Below are 12,993 nucleotides of genomic sequence, written 5' to 3'. Positions count from 1 at the left end.
TATTGCCATCTGGACATGTGAAACTTGAATCCATTATGTTAAGGCTCAGTGATGCCTGTTTCAGTTATTTTGCTTAGTTTCCTTTTTCACAGCAGACTCTGGTAATGGCATAGTAGCTGGAATTTTTGACACATCAGTTTTGCCTCTTGTTTGACAGCACAGCTCTTACACTTTTTGGTTACACTCATTTTCTTTTTTTGAATGCAGTACCTGTGGCAGATATAAAAGCAGTTGTGACAGGGAAGGACTGCCCTCACATGAAGGAGAAAGGTGCTCTTAAACAAAACAAGGTATGACTTTCAAATTATTATAACTGTTCACTATGCAGAGTACAAAGACTGTGAACATGACCTTTCCTGAAATAACTGCATTCTGGCTTGCTGCAAATCCATTTGTATGTGAACACACACACACACACACACACACACACACACATTCTCTATTTTTCTGTCTTTTTCTGGTTTCATCTAAGACCATGTGAGTCAAATTATTAGACAAGCCTACTTGAGTGGGCTCAACCCTATGTTTAACTTTCATGGCATCTGTGCATTGTGATAATTGTGGATAAACACAACACATATGGAGAAGTGATCAGTAGTGCTGGCTCCTGCTGGGTTCCAGGGAGTCTAACAGAGTAGCAATAACTATTCATGAGTGGCCTAATGATGTTACCTGCTGAAACATTATCCTCATTAAACAAATAAATTGTGCTTACCATATTCTCTGATGAATCTGTCACTGCATCTGTCACACAGCAAAGATACAATTTATGTCCAGTTTATCGTCATTTCAGATTGAGGTGTGCTAGAAAACCCAGGTGTGAAATGGATGCTGATGAAAGGATGCCATGTGATATTTGAATTTTAAGGAGGCAATGATGCATTCAGCGTTACAGTGGGATTGAGAAGAGGTGCAGTGTTCAGATCCAGATTAGGTTTAGGATATTTTTCAGAGGTTGGGTTCAAGAAGCTGAAGCTAGCACTAGTGTTCAGGTTTCATAGTGCTAAAATCTTGCCTTTTTTTTTTTTTGCTGAGAAGTTAATTCCCAATTACGAGAGCTTGGGAGATCTGATGATCTTGGGAAAATTCTGCCATCTTTAAAGGTGGAAATCCCTGGCCAACAGGTATATTCATGAGACTTCCATCCTGTGCTGCATATGAATTTCAGTGTGGGAATAAGACCCTCATTGCTTTGGGTCTGACTTGAAACCACAGGGTTCTAGCCAGGGGATTTTAATCTGAATCTATCAATGCCTGAAATTAGGAATATTTTGAAGTTCTGCTTTGGATCCACCTCTAGTTGTGATGCTTAGAAAGATTCTGAAGTATAAAATATTAAAAAAAAGGATTTCCTACTTCAGTAGTGTTTAATTTTGAAAACAAAATGTGTGTGTTTAATGTTCATGAAAGCATAGGATTAAAGACAGATCTGGAGCCAGGCACTGTGGGGATGGGTGCAGTGAAAGCTTCCTCCCGTAACCATTGCAATGTACCTTTATCTGTCCATTCCCACCTCTGGTCTTTTCCTACGATGAGAAAGAGATGAGGACAGGTTGAGACAGCTGAAACTAGCTGTTCCCTCAATGACTGATTCTAAGATACTACACTGATGAGTGCAGGGTGGCTGGAGGGACAGACCATCTCAGAAGCTCTGTTTGAGTATGTTTCCCATACAGGTAACTAGTCTCAGTTGTATTTGGCTCATAGAGCAGAATAGTCATTTTGAAATACAGAGTTTACCCTCATCTTCTTTCACTATAGAATATTCCTGATTGAAAATGAAAAGCCTTGTCAAATGAAAATCAAAGCCAAACCAAAAAAAAAAAAAAGCAAGGAAACATTTTCCTGGTTAATTTTCTGAATCAGAACACAAACACACACATACACGCCACAGATCGCACACAGCTCCTACTTATTGCTGCATCTGAGACATCAACAGCATTTGTCTGTTGCAACTATATGATATAGATGAAGTATTTCTAGTGCTTCCTTATCTTGGCATTCATTTGTCCACACAAACAAAGACAGAAACCATACAGTGGGTGATGGAAAATTTGTCATCTTTATAAAGCAGCAGTGTTTAAATAGAGTTTAATGCTAAATAGAAGGGCTACAGATTTGTATGCCCTCAGCAGTCAGTAATGCTCCATTTCCTAGGGTAAAATTGCAATAGACTGACATAAAGCTGCTAACCAAAGATGTGGAGGTCAGGAATTGATAGGTAACATAATTACATCCATAGCTGTTGAATTCAGTTTTTGGTACAGACTGTAGTAATTTTTGTAATTACTCCATTTATGATGTTGATTTTTCCATGTCCTCGTTTTCTGCTTTAGGAATAACAGAATTTGGAAGGTTAGTTATTGTGTAATACAGACTGTATGCACAATGTCTGCAACATTTTAATAGTCTGTGCAGAATATTGAAGCACTGCTTAGCTAAATTTTAGCTCAATTTAGTTTGACAGCTGAGAATGATGTATCAAAATCTCACAAACTCTGTTTTCTTTGTATTTACAAAACACAGAGTGTAGGTTGAAGTTTCACAATTGAAGAGAGGATTTGAAAGGACACCTTCATCATGTTATGACCTAGAGAGAGAGAGAGAGAGGGAAAGGGAATACACATTAAGGTGCTTGTTATATGTTATATGTATGTGTATTCATTGGAAGAAAAGAAAATTAAATGAGAGAATGACGGTGTTACACAAAGGAATAGAATTGGCAGAATGTTCTTAATAGTGGCTTCATCATTTCTCCATTGGCCAACATCAGCCCTAATTCTTCCATTGGGATCATTTAGAAATAAATAGGAACAAAGGTGAACTGGAATTTTGATGCCATATGAAACTTGAATGGCTTGATAGAAGCAGATTTGAATCCATGGTTGTTTAGTCTTGCTCACGTTTTAAATTGGGTTCAATTTTTAAGACTCACTATTAGGCTCATTTGTGCCTCTCATATAATATTAATATATTTTATGCAAATGAATTGTATTTGATTTAAAAGTCATTTAACAAGGAAGTATGAGAGACATGTTCATCTAGCCGTGGGTATTCCCCAGTCATCCCTTCCATTTGCTGACGTGGTAGGTTTAAGAACATAAGAACGGCCATACTGGGTCAGACCAAAGGTCCATCTAGCCCAGTATCCTGTCTTCCGACAGTGGCCATTGCCAGGTGCCCCAGAGGGAATGAACAGAACAGGGAATCATCAAGTGATCCATCCCCTGTTGCCCATTCCCAGCTATTGGCAAACAGAGGCTAGGGACACCATCCCTGCCCATCCAGGCTAATAAGTTCATGGAGAATAGGTCCATCAATGGTTATCTAAATCTTTTTGAACCCCGTTGTACTTTTGGCCTCCTCAACGTCCCCTGGCAACGAGTTTCATAGGTTGACTGTGCGTTGTGTGATGAAATACTTACTTTTGATTGTTTTAAACCTGCTGCCTGTCAATTTCATTGGGTGACCCCTAGTTCTTGTGTTATGTGAGGGAGTAAATAACACTTCCTTATTTACTTTCTCCATCTGTGGAGAATTTTTAGTGAGCGGAAATTAATCTACTTTCTTCTCCATTCTTCAGAAACATCTGTTCTCTTTGATTTCACCTTGGTCATCACAGAACAAGAACACCAGCACACATTCTAGGTAGTGTACTGTGGGAACCATCCTGTTCTGGCATTGGCTTAGTAGGCCGGTGGTTCCCAACCTGTGATGTGGGCTGTAGGAACCATGAGACCACTCAGGATGAGGTGGAAGGACACTCACATGGTGGTTTCAGCTGCATGTGATCGCTTGTGCTCCTTGGCCTTAGGCACTGGCAGCATAACAATTAACCAGTAGCAAATCTGATTATCAAAAGCTGCCCTGCCCCCTGATCCTGTCTGCTCACATCTCTTCTGTAAAGGATTCCCCATGAGGCTGAAGCAGGGAGTGGCTAGTAACTGTAAGCAGAGTGTTCACACTCTATTTCAATGAGAGAGACATCTCTGGTTCCAAGCATTGATTCCTCTTGTAAAAACAGGACGGGGCAGAGAAGAATTCACCAGGAGGGGAAAGGAAGAGAGAGAGAGCACGAGAGGGAGAAGTTAGAAGTCATGAAGGAATGGTTGCAGGGAAGGAAGAGTTGGAAGTAGGAAACAGAGTTGGAAGTAGGGAGCAAATTGGAGGATTGTGAGAGAAAGGATGGATCTGGGACAGAGAGAGGACCTGGTGAAAAGAATTGGAAGGGAGAAGTGAACACAGAGAGGTTGAGAACTGGGTTTTCAGAGGGAGGCAGAAAGGGGAAGGAGATAACAATGAGAAAGTTAATGGACTGAATGAAAAATTGAAAGTAAGACCCAGCAAAAAAAAGACAAAAGAGACAAAAAGGCAAACAAGGGAACATGGGAAATGGGGAGAGAAGGGAGTGATAATAGAGCAAAATGGGTGCAAGACGTGGCAATGACTACAGGGCATGGCATGCAGGAATATAGGCAGGAGCTGGGATTGGATCCATTACCAGTGGGGTCTTCAACCCAAGTTGAAGAGGAAGTTGAGGGGAAGAGTTAGCTAGAGAATGTTGAGAAGGAGATATCTGACAGAAAGGCTGAGCTTGGAGCATCATACTGTTTGTTATTGGTTCTTTCACAGCCCCAGTCCTATGTACAGGATTTGTTGGTGACCTTCTGGAAACTCAGTAGCTTCATAGTACAGGCTCCCTCCCCTGCGCATTTTGTTTCACGACTTGGTGTTTTCTGATGTCAGTAATTGATAATACTCTGAGAGGAGATAAGGCCAGGCTTGTATGGGCAGGGGTAAATTTGGTTCTGGAATGCAGTCATTACTCTTAATAAAATACGCTTGAGAGACACATGCCTAAAACAGAAAATAACTGCATGAACTATAAGCAATTTGATAGCTGAGTGCATCTGTAGAGCCAGGAGCTGTTGCTTCCTCTGGGAATTAACCCAGAGAGCTCCTTTTGTAAGTTCTAGAAATACAGCAAGTTTGAGATAATACCCACACCCTGAGGAAAGCAAAAAGTTTTGCCATGTGATACTGAAGTTTCAGATCAACCAGATCAAGTGTGTATAGGGTGTAACTTAAAGTTTGTAATCCAGATTCTGGTCTTGTTACACCAGTGTAAATCTGGAGTAACTCCACTGAAGTCAATGGAGCTACTCTGGCTCTGTGTACTTGTGATCAAATCTGGTCTGGTGTATCTGCTATAGCCACCACAGATTTACAGTTGTTTCATTTTTGATCCTCAGTATCGTGAATGTAGGAAGCAGTGCTCTTGTAGCTTCTAGCAGTGTAGGAACAATTGTTGTATGCATTTCTTCTCTCTTTCAAGAGAGACAGTAAAGCCAATCAGTGTTATAGGGCCACTGACCAGGAAGCAAGGGGGTAAAAAGAACCGGGCCCATGATATGGAGGGAAATATTTCTGAGTTCACCAAGTAGAGGCTACACTAGTCACTTCACTAATGACTGTTAGCGTGCGATAAAAACTGATATTGAGACATGCTGCAATAACTGATATACCACATCTACTTGCTAGTTTCAGGATATGGAAATACCACAGTACCTTAGATAGCAGTGTGGTCACTGTTGATAAATGCTGACTATTTATTTACATAGGCTGGCATTTTCAAAGGAACTTGATTCCCATTGACTTTCAATAGGGGTTGCATGCTTAACTATCTCCCTTAGGCTCTCTTGAAAATTCCAGTTCAGAGACATAGGGGAGAAAACTGATCATCTCTTTCCAACCTCCCCTTCAAAAAAAAAACTTATTTGAGATCTTTATAACTGAACAACAAAAACAGTAATATCTCAGATAGATACAGCTACTGCATGGGAGGAACTAACATTTTTTATTTGTAGCACTATATGCTCTCTAAAACCATTTGAAATGGAAATAAGAATGTGAACCACATTGAGAAACTTATTAATTTATCCTTATTATTACAGTATTTGTTAGACACCACTTATGTACCTAGTGTTGTGTCAGAGTTTATAGTATAGCTCTAGAGCTTACATGGACTTGCAACAAGTATGACCTGTTAAATAAAAGCAAGAGCCAGATTTTCTACACACACACATACACAGACCCTGGCTGCCCAACCCAAAGATCTTACAATCTGAGTAGACACACAGATGTGGCATTTTTGAAGAGCAGAGCATGGAAGGTGGAAGTTATTGCCAGTAGGTTTTGTGGGACTCCTGAGTTCTCAGAAGGGGTTCAAAGGAGGAAAGGTAGGGAGTTAGCACCTGATTTAGGTGTCTGTACAATGCAGAGAAGACAGCATGGAATAAGGCACTGAATCTGCAACGGGAAGGAATTGAATGAGGTAGTGAAGAGAGAAGCTTGGGCTGGAACATGAGGAGTGGTGGGAGTGAGAGTAGAAGTAATGAGGGTAGAGATGTAGGCGGGGATGGAGTGGTGGAAAAGTTTGAAGGTGGTTATACTGTGGGCCAGATTCTTGGAGGCAACAGTGGAAGTGCACGTGAGGAGAAACACACAGGTAGCTTTTCACCATGTTTTTGCCTTCCTTCCTTATATTATTCAGGGTAACTCTGTGTCGCTACAGAGCTGCTTTATGTTACAGCAGTTTGTAATGGCCCTCTAGAGGGTGTTACGTTAGTGAGAAGCACCAGAGTGCAGGTCTGTTTGAACACACACCCCTCCCATCCCCAAAATGCCCCCTACACTGGTGGGAGTGGGCCCTGAGAGGAGGAAGAGGAATCAGCTATGGCAACCTTCTGTGCTCCTTGGGGATTTCCCTCTGTGTGGTTGGCTCCAAACCCGCATGGGACACATTTGTTCATTCTGGTTCAGATGGCAACCAAAATGGAAGAAATCTCCTGAGAATGGATAATTTTGTAAGATTTCTGGCATCAACAATGGCACAAATATCACAAAACAAACTGTCCTTGTGAGATATCTGTCTTATGGGGCTATGGCTTCGCGAGGTTTCGGTGTCTCTGATCTCAGACCCTAGCCATGGCACAGCTCAAACCCAAACTCTAGCCTAAGTTGGAACCCCACACTGTCACTGCTACTCATTTCAGATTTTTAGCTTTGCCTAAACCCCATTGGCACCAGTGTTGGTTCTGTTGTTGTCAGTGTCTCTTGTGATATGCTGGCACCATGGCAGTATTGGCCGGAAACGAAGTAGAATTTCAGGTGAGTGTCATTTTATTCTGGTGCATACGGTAAAGTATTTCAGTTTTCTTCAGAGTTGTTGGCAGGAAAGAGAGCAAGGTGTGAATGTGTGACTCTTTCTTATGGACGTCTAATATGGGTTTCTTTATAACTGTGTTCTTCCAGGAGGTGCTTGAGCTTGCTTTCTCTATATTGTATGACTCAAATGGCCAACTGAATTTCATCGCTCCTGATAAGCATGAGGTAAGTAGATGTTAAAGTAAGGGGAAACAAGGGTGAGATGGGGTGGGGAACACAGCTCTCCCACCTCTCTAAAGATCACACATTTTCAGGGACAGTCTTTTTGTTCTGTGTCTGTCCAGCACCTAGCACAATAGAATCCTGGTCCAGGAGTGGAGCTCGTAGGCGATACAGTAATACAAATAATAATAAAACAGAGAGAGGCCTCTCCCTTGTCTCCTGTTTTGGGAGAGCTGTGCTCACTCATAACTCCCCCTCCTCCTTTTCTGGTGTGGTAAGAGCTCCTCTTCTTAATTCAATCTACCTTAATCACTGGAAAGTAGGTAATTCTCCCAAGTGAATACAAATAAAACTTCAATGTTCTCCTGTGTGACCAATAATCCATTCATACAAGATTACAGAATAATCAAGTTAACCTCAGCATAACATCCCTGGCCTGTACTATCAAGACTGTTAAACACCAACAGGCATCATCAGCTAGTCTTGACCGCACTCCCATACCATCAGTGGAGTTTATGGATACAAACACATTGACCTTTTATGCTACTGAATGGCACATCCCCCCGTTCTCAGTTTAATGTTGTTAAGCATGCCCCGGTACATAACACACTATACATTCTGCTGTATCCATGGTGTGGGATGTGACAGAGCTCTGTGAGCCAGTGGTGCAAATAAAAAAGCAAAACAAAACAGCCAACCCCCAAAGAAGCATACACCTTGGAAGATAATGGTCAATTTCCAAATTGAAGGTGGAAGCATCACAAATAATTGTCTCAAAGTATTTGGGATTTCCAGACATAAACTTAGAAGGATGCTTAGCACAAGAAAGGACAACTAAAGTGCATTAGGTATGCAGCTTTCACATTTGAAATTCTGGCTAAAACCTTTCAAACAGATGTTAATTCTGATAGAAGCTCATTTGGCTTTTCCTGAGGATTAATTTTTCAATGTCACTTAGAAGCTTTTTCGTTCCAGGAAGTGATTTGATGGAAAATCTTCAGTTAAGAGAAGTTAACAATAATGTTTCTAGAGCTCCCAAAGCTTCAGCTACTGTTAAGAGTGATTGTTTTAGATAAGACGTAGTCCTCTTCAACCTCTAGATTGGACACATGTTGGGTTCTTTCTGCCATAAATTCTGCAACAATTTAATTATAGTCCATGTTGGCTCTTAGGGGCGAATTGTCATGGAAATTAGTAAATATTTCAGTCACCTCCACCGGAAAATGCAGCATATGACTACTGCCATCTTCTAATGAACTAACAGAGGCCTTGTAATCTTTTCCTAAACATCCTCCTCTGTTTTTACCTTCAACTTTGCCGGCTCCTGGGCAGCAAGGCCCACCCCCAACCATGGGGATTGGAGCAGGCAGGGCCCCGGTGCCTCACCCCTCCGACTCACTGCGATGCAACACTCACTGCTGCTGCCATGTGCCGTTGCACGTGAGCACCCGGGAGCAGCACACGATGCGATTGCCCAGGCCCCCAGCCTCCCCACCCCTCTGCACCACCCCTTCTCCTTGAGTCCCTCCCCCACACACACACTGCCCATTACTCCCAGTCCCCACCCTTGCGCTGCCTCTTCCCTGCAAGACCCCGCACCCCCACTCGCTCCCTTCTCCCGCACCCTCTGTCGCTAGCCCTTGAGAAGGCTTGCTGACGTGGATACAGGTAAAGGATGGCTAGCAGATCGTGGGATGGATTGCAGGTTGATTCTGGCGGATGCAGATCCACATTTTTATATCTGCGCAGAGCTTTAACCATAAATTCCCCACTAACTGATTTGTTTGCATGGGAAAGTAGGTTAGGTCTGGACTTAATGGAGGTTCTTGTCTTCCATGGCAGTACTGTATCTGGACCGATGGATTGAATGCCCTCCTTGGGAAGGATATGATGAGTGACCTGACACGAAATGACTTGGACACACTGCTCAGCATGGAGATAAAGCTGCGTCTCCTCGACTTAGAGAATATACAGATTCCTGATGCTCCCCCACCAATTCCAAAGGAGCCCAGCAACTATGATTTTGTTTATGACTGTAACTGAAACTGCCCACTGAAACTCGCATTTAAACTGGAAATATTATAACTGGAAAGATTAAACAAAGAGAGAGAGAAGCCCACCTTCTCTATGCACACCTTGGATTATGGACTGTAGTTAAAGCACTCACTTTTCTTTCCATTCCCTACATCTGTTCCTTTCCCCATATCCCATCTCCCCCATTGCTAGCCAAAAACTACATTGCTTTAATTAACTTCTAATTGCAGTCCATTGGATGTGGCTAACGCGAAGACCACTAAGCAGCGTCCATCAGAGGAACTTTTAAATTTTTAATGCTGGAATAGGTATTCTAAATAAAATATGATGCTTCCAAACTGTATGCCTACGAAACCAAACCTGGCACTGGCAGGTGCTTTATCTGGAAGTTGCGAGGTAGAGAGAAGTAGCTACTGTAAGTGGAAGGTGGAGAGAGCGAGATTTTCCCAGCCCATCCCAAGAGTCGGCTCACAACTGATTCCAAAAAAAAGATGAAAAGTATTAACTGCTTAAACTTCTGCACCATCATCACTATCATTATCCTTTACATTGGCAACAGTGTCTCCATCCTCTGTGCTCTGCTAGAGTTAGTTTCCTAGAATGAGTCATTTGCAGGTTTTTGCTGTACTGTGCACTATAACACTGCAATGCTTCTAACTTCTTTTTCTGCCGTCTCTTAACTAGCCCTATATTTCTCCCAAATTACTAGCACAAATTGTGAATGAAGGCACTCGTTCTGTTCTCTCCCTGTAGCTATTCTAAGCCTCAATTGCCTCTAAAATTGGCTTAATGCTATCCGAGGTTTTTTCTTTTTTGGTTCAAAGTAAAATAATAGTTTCCACAGATTAATGAAAATGGTGAGACATCTGAATCGGCATCATCATTGTTACAGTGTTACAAGTTTGCAAGGGATTTATTTTTTGTTTTTGTACAACGGGTTCTAACTTTTTTGTTTTTGTTCTTTGGCCAAACAAATATTTAATGAAAAATAATTACATTGTGAGTTTATTTAGAGATGATGTTTTTATTTTTAATATCCATTGGAAACATTTGTCCGGGGAGGAAAAAATATCCAATATTTCCTTCAACTTTGTTGTTGAATAAAATCTGAGTTGTGATGATCCTGGAACTTTGTTTTTTTATTTTGAAGTTCTCTTTTACTCTATGTCATTTCTAGCATTTCTGAGGGCTCTGCTACAAAGGGAAAAGGGAAAGCGTAACTTTAGGCTTTATGGTAGCAAGATAAGCGTCTGATTACAATTACTATTTATTTATATGATAAAATTGAAATTGGCAAGTCTAAAGATCTGCATTGCAGTGGATAGATGAGCCTTTCTGAAAGGCAGCCATTGAGAAATCTAAATGCAAAGCAAACTAATACGATTACAGTCAACTGTAGGCCATTATTTTTAGGTTGTCATTTGCTGAAATAGCTGAGCCCCACATCTTCCCTCATCTTCCCTGAGTGGAGGGAACCGGCAACCAAGGCTGCAGATGCATAGTATGAGGGAGTGCTCACTTTGTGACATGTTTTTCCCCTCCTCCCTTCTCCAAATTCTTTGGCTGCCTACCAGTAGGTATTCCACTGGGTTCAGGCGCCAGGGATCTGAAGAAGGGCCTGGTTCCTGGTGAATCAATCTCTAATGCAAAGATTCCATCACCTGCAAAATTCACATGCCTTTAGTCAATGTTAACTTGCTGGATTCCTCCTCTAATATGTGAACCCACCCACAGGGATTTTATCAGACCCTGTGGTGCCATGAAGCCAGATGGGTAAATTGAGGAACAAAACCTCCATGCAGATGGTTTGTGCCTCTGGTAGCTCCAACAACATCTGCAATTTTTGAGTAGGCCAAACACATTGACACCTTCACAGAGTGGGTGGGGGTGGATCACATCCTAGAGATGGAAAGAGGAAGAGGAAACTTCATGAATCCAAGCATGATGGTCCTAAATAAGATACCTTCATAGGATTGTAATTGCAATATACCTACTGTACTTTTATCTAACAGGATAGAGATGCAGATTGGTTTAGATGGTGAATGATGATAGAAAAGAAAAGAGAATCTACAGATAAACACCAGAGCAAAACATTACTGTGGGCCATAATCTGAGAGAAGATGAAGGACAATTTCAAACTCATGGTGTGAAAGCTGGAGATGTTTAATGTAAGGAAGTGTTGCCAAGGCTGTGACATAGATAATCAGTGTTCCAAAATGATGGAAACCCAAGGCACATGACTGCTTTAGAGGACTGGCAATATGATCTGGATTTTGGAATGGTACTTGGAGATTGGGCATGGAAGTAGGGGTACACCTTTGTCCTGGACTGACAGTTACTTCTCTCTCTTTGAAGTCAGGGGTTCTCTAGAGCAGAGGACCTGTGTTTGATTGGATGTTTTTCAGTTGGCTAATTGAGCATGGTGTTGTTTTTTATGTATGTATGTATGCTCCACAACAATTTGAATGGTCTGCATTTTACAAAATCTAATTAAAAAATCATCTGTAGGTAACAGGATTAAAAAAAAAAAATGTGAGTGGGACTAAAGGTCTGACGATCTCAGTCCACACCATAACATACCCTAAGGATTGAATGGTCATGGAGACAGAATATTCCCCTCTCACATTAAGATGATCCCTCCAGAATAAACTTGAGACATATTGGGGAGGCAGAGAGTCTGTAGACTCCTTGAGCCAGATTTTCATTTACCCTGAGGCCCCTTTATACCACTTAGGCAGTGTAAAAAGGCCTTCTTCTTATGTGGCCTCTCCATTACTGGAGATTACCAACCATGGTTGCCCATTCCGAACGATCCTCTGTTAATCTCTTTGTGGATGAATAATCCATTTGATTCACCCAGGATACCACATTGTCTATCCAAGATCTTTTTCTTCCTCATGTTCTGCCATCAACTTTCGCTTACAGAGCTCATAAACATGCATTGCCTGCTGAACTTTTTAAAATGTGCCCTGCAAATAAAATCTTCCTTTGGATAAGATTTCTGACTAGCATTTGCTAAGTTCCAATCATCTCCAATATCTTTTTGTTGGTTGCACAGTCTATCCATGACCTGAAGAAGAATTCTGTGGAGCTCAAAAGCTTGCTGCTTTCACCAACAGAAGTTGGTCCAATCAACGATATTACCTCATGCACTTTGTCTCTCCTGTATCCTGGGATGAACAGAACTACAACAACACTGCAAACAGTCTATCCATGAATTTTCAGAATTCTTGCATAACACCATAATTCAAAGGATTGTAGTTTCTGTATTATCAATTGTTTGAATGACCATGTTTCACAGTTGTAATTTAACATAAACCAAATGTAAGTTTTGTAAACGTTAGAATTTAGTATTCAGATTTATGTCCCTTCTCATCAGATGTTTATTCTTTCAGAATGTCTCTTTCACTCTTGCTAGTCTGGTGCTGACCTCAGTATCCAATATTCCATCTTCTGTAATGATGCTTCATAAGTAGCAATAATTTCTCACTAGCTGTATGGATATATCGTTTACTGGAATCTTGCATATTTTCCAAGGATCCTTGCATACCACCATAGTTTTTATCTTGT

General features: G+C 41.4%; 1 protein-coding gene across 2 annotated transcripts in view; it reads left to right on the top strand.

Moving 5' to 3' along the window:
* The window catches only part of ELMO1 (engulfment and cell motility 1), a 322,852-nt gene extending 312,303 nt beyond the window's left edge, over positions 1 to 10,549 (top strand). For both annotated transcript variants that reach the window (XM_034761212.1, XM_034761213.1), the window contains 3 exons: positions 208 to 290; positions 7,315 to 7,392; positions 9,232 to 10,549. In XM_034761212.1, coding sequence (XP_034617103.1) covers positions 208 to 290; positions 7,315 to 7,392; positions 9,232 to 9,432 — 362 coding nt within the window. In that variant the 3' untranslated portion in view covers positions 9,433 to 10,549. The remainder of the gene's footprint in view (positions 1 to 207; positions 291 to 7,314; positions 7,393 to 9,231) is intronic.
* The last annotated feature ends 2,444 nt before the right edge of the window (positions 10,550 to 12,993 follow it).

The sequence above is a fragment of the Trachemys scripta genome, chromosome 2, assembly GCF_013100865.1.
Source record: "Trachemys scripta elegans isolate TJP31775 chromosome 2, CAS_Tse_1.0, whole genome shotgun sequence".
Taxonomy (NCBI): Eukaryota; Metazoa; Chordata; order Testudines; family Emydidae; genus Trachemys; species Trachemys scripta.
This window is presented reverse-complemented; position numbering and strand designations above follow the sequence as displayed.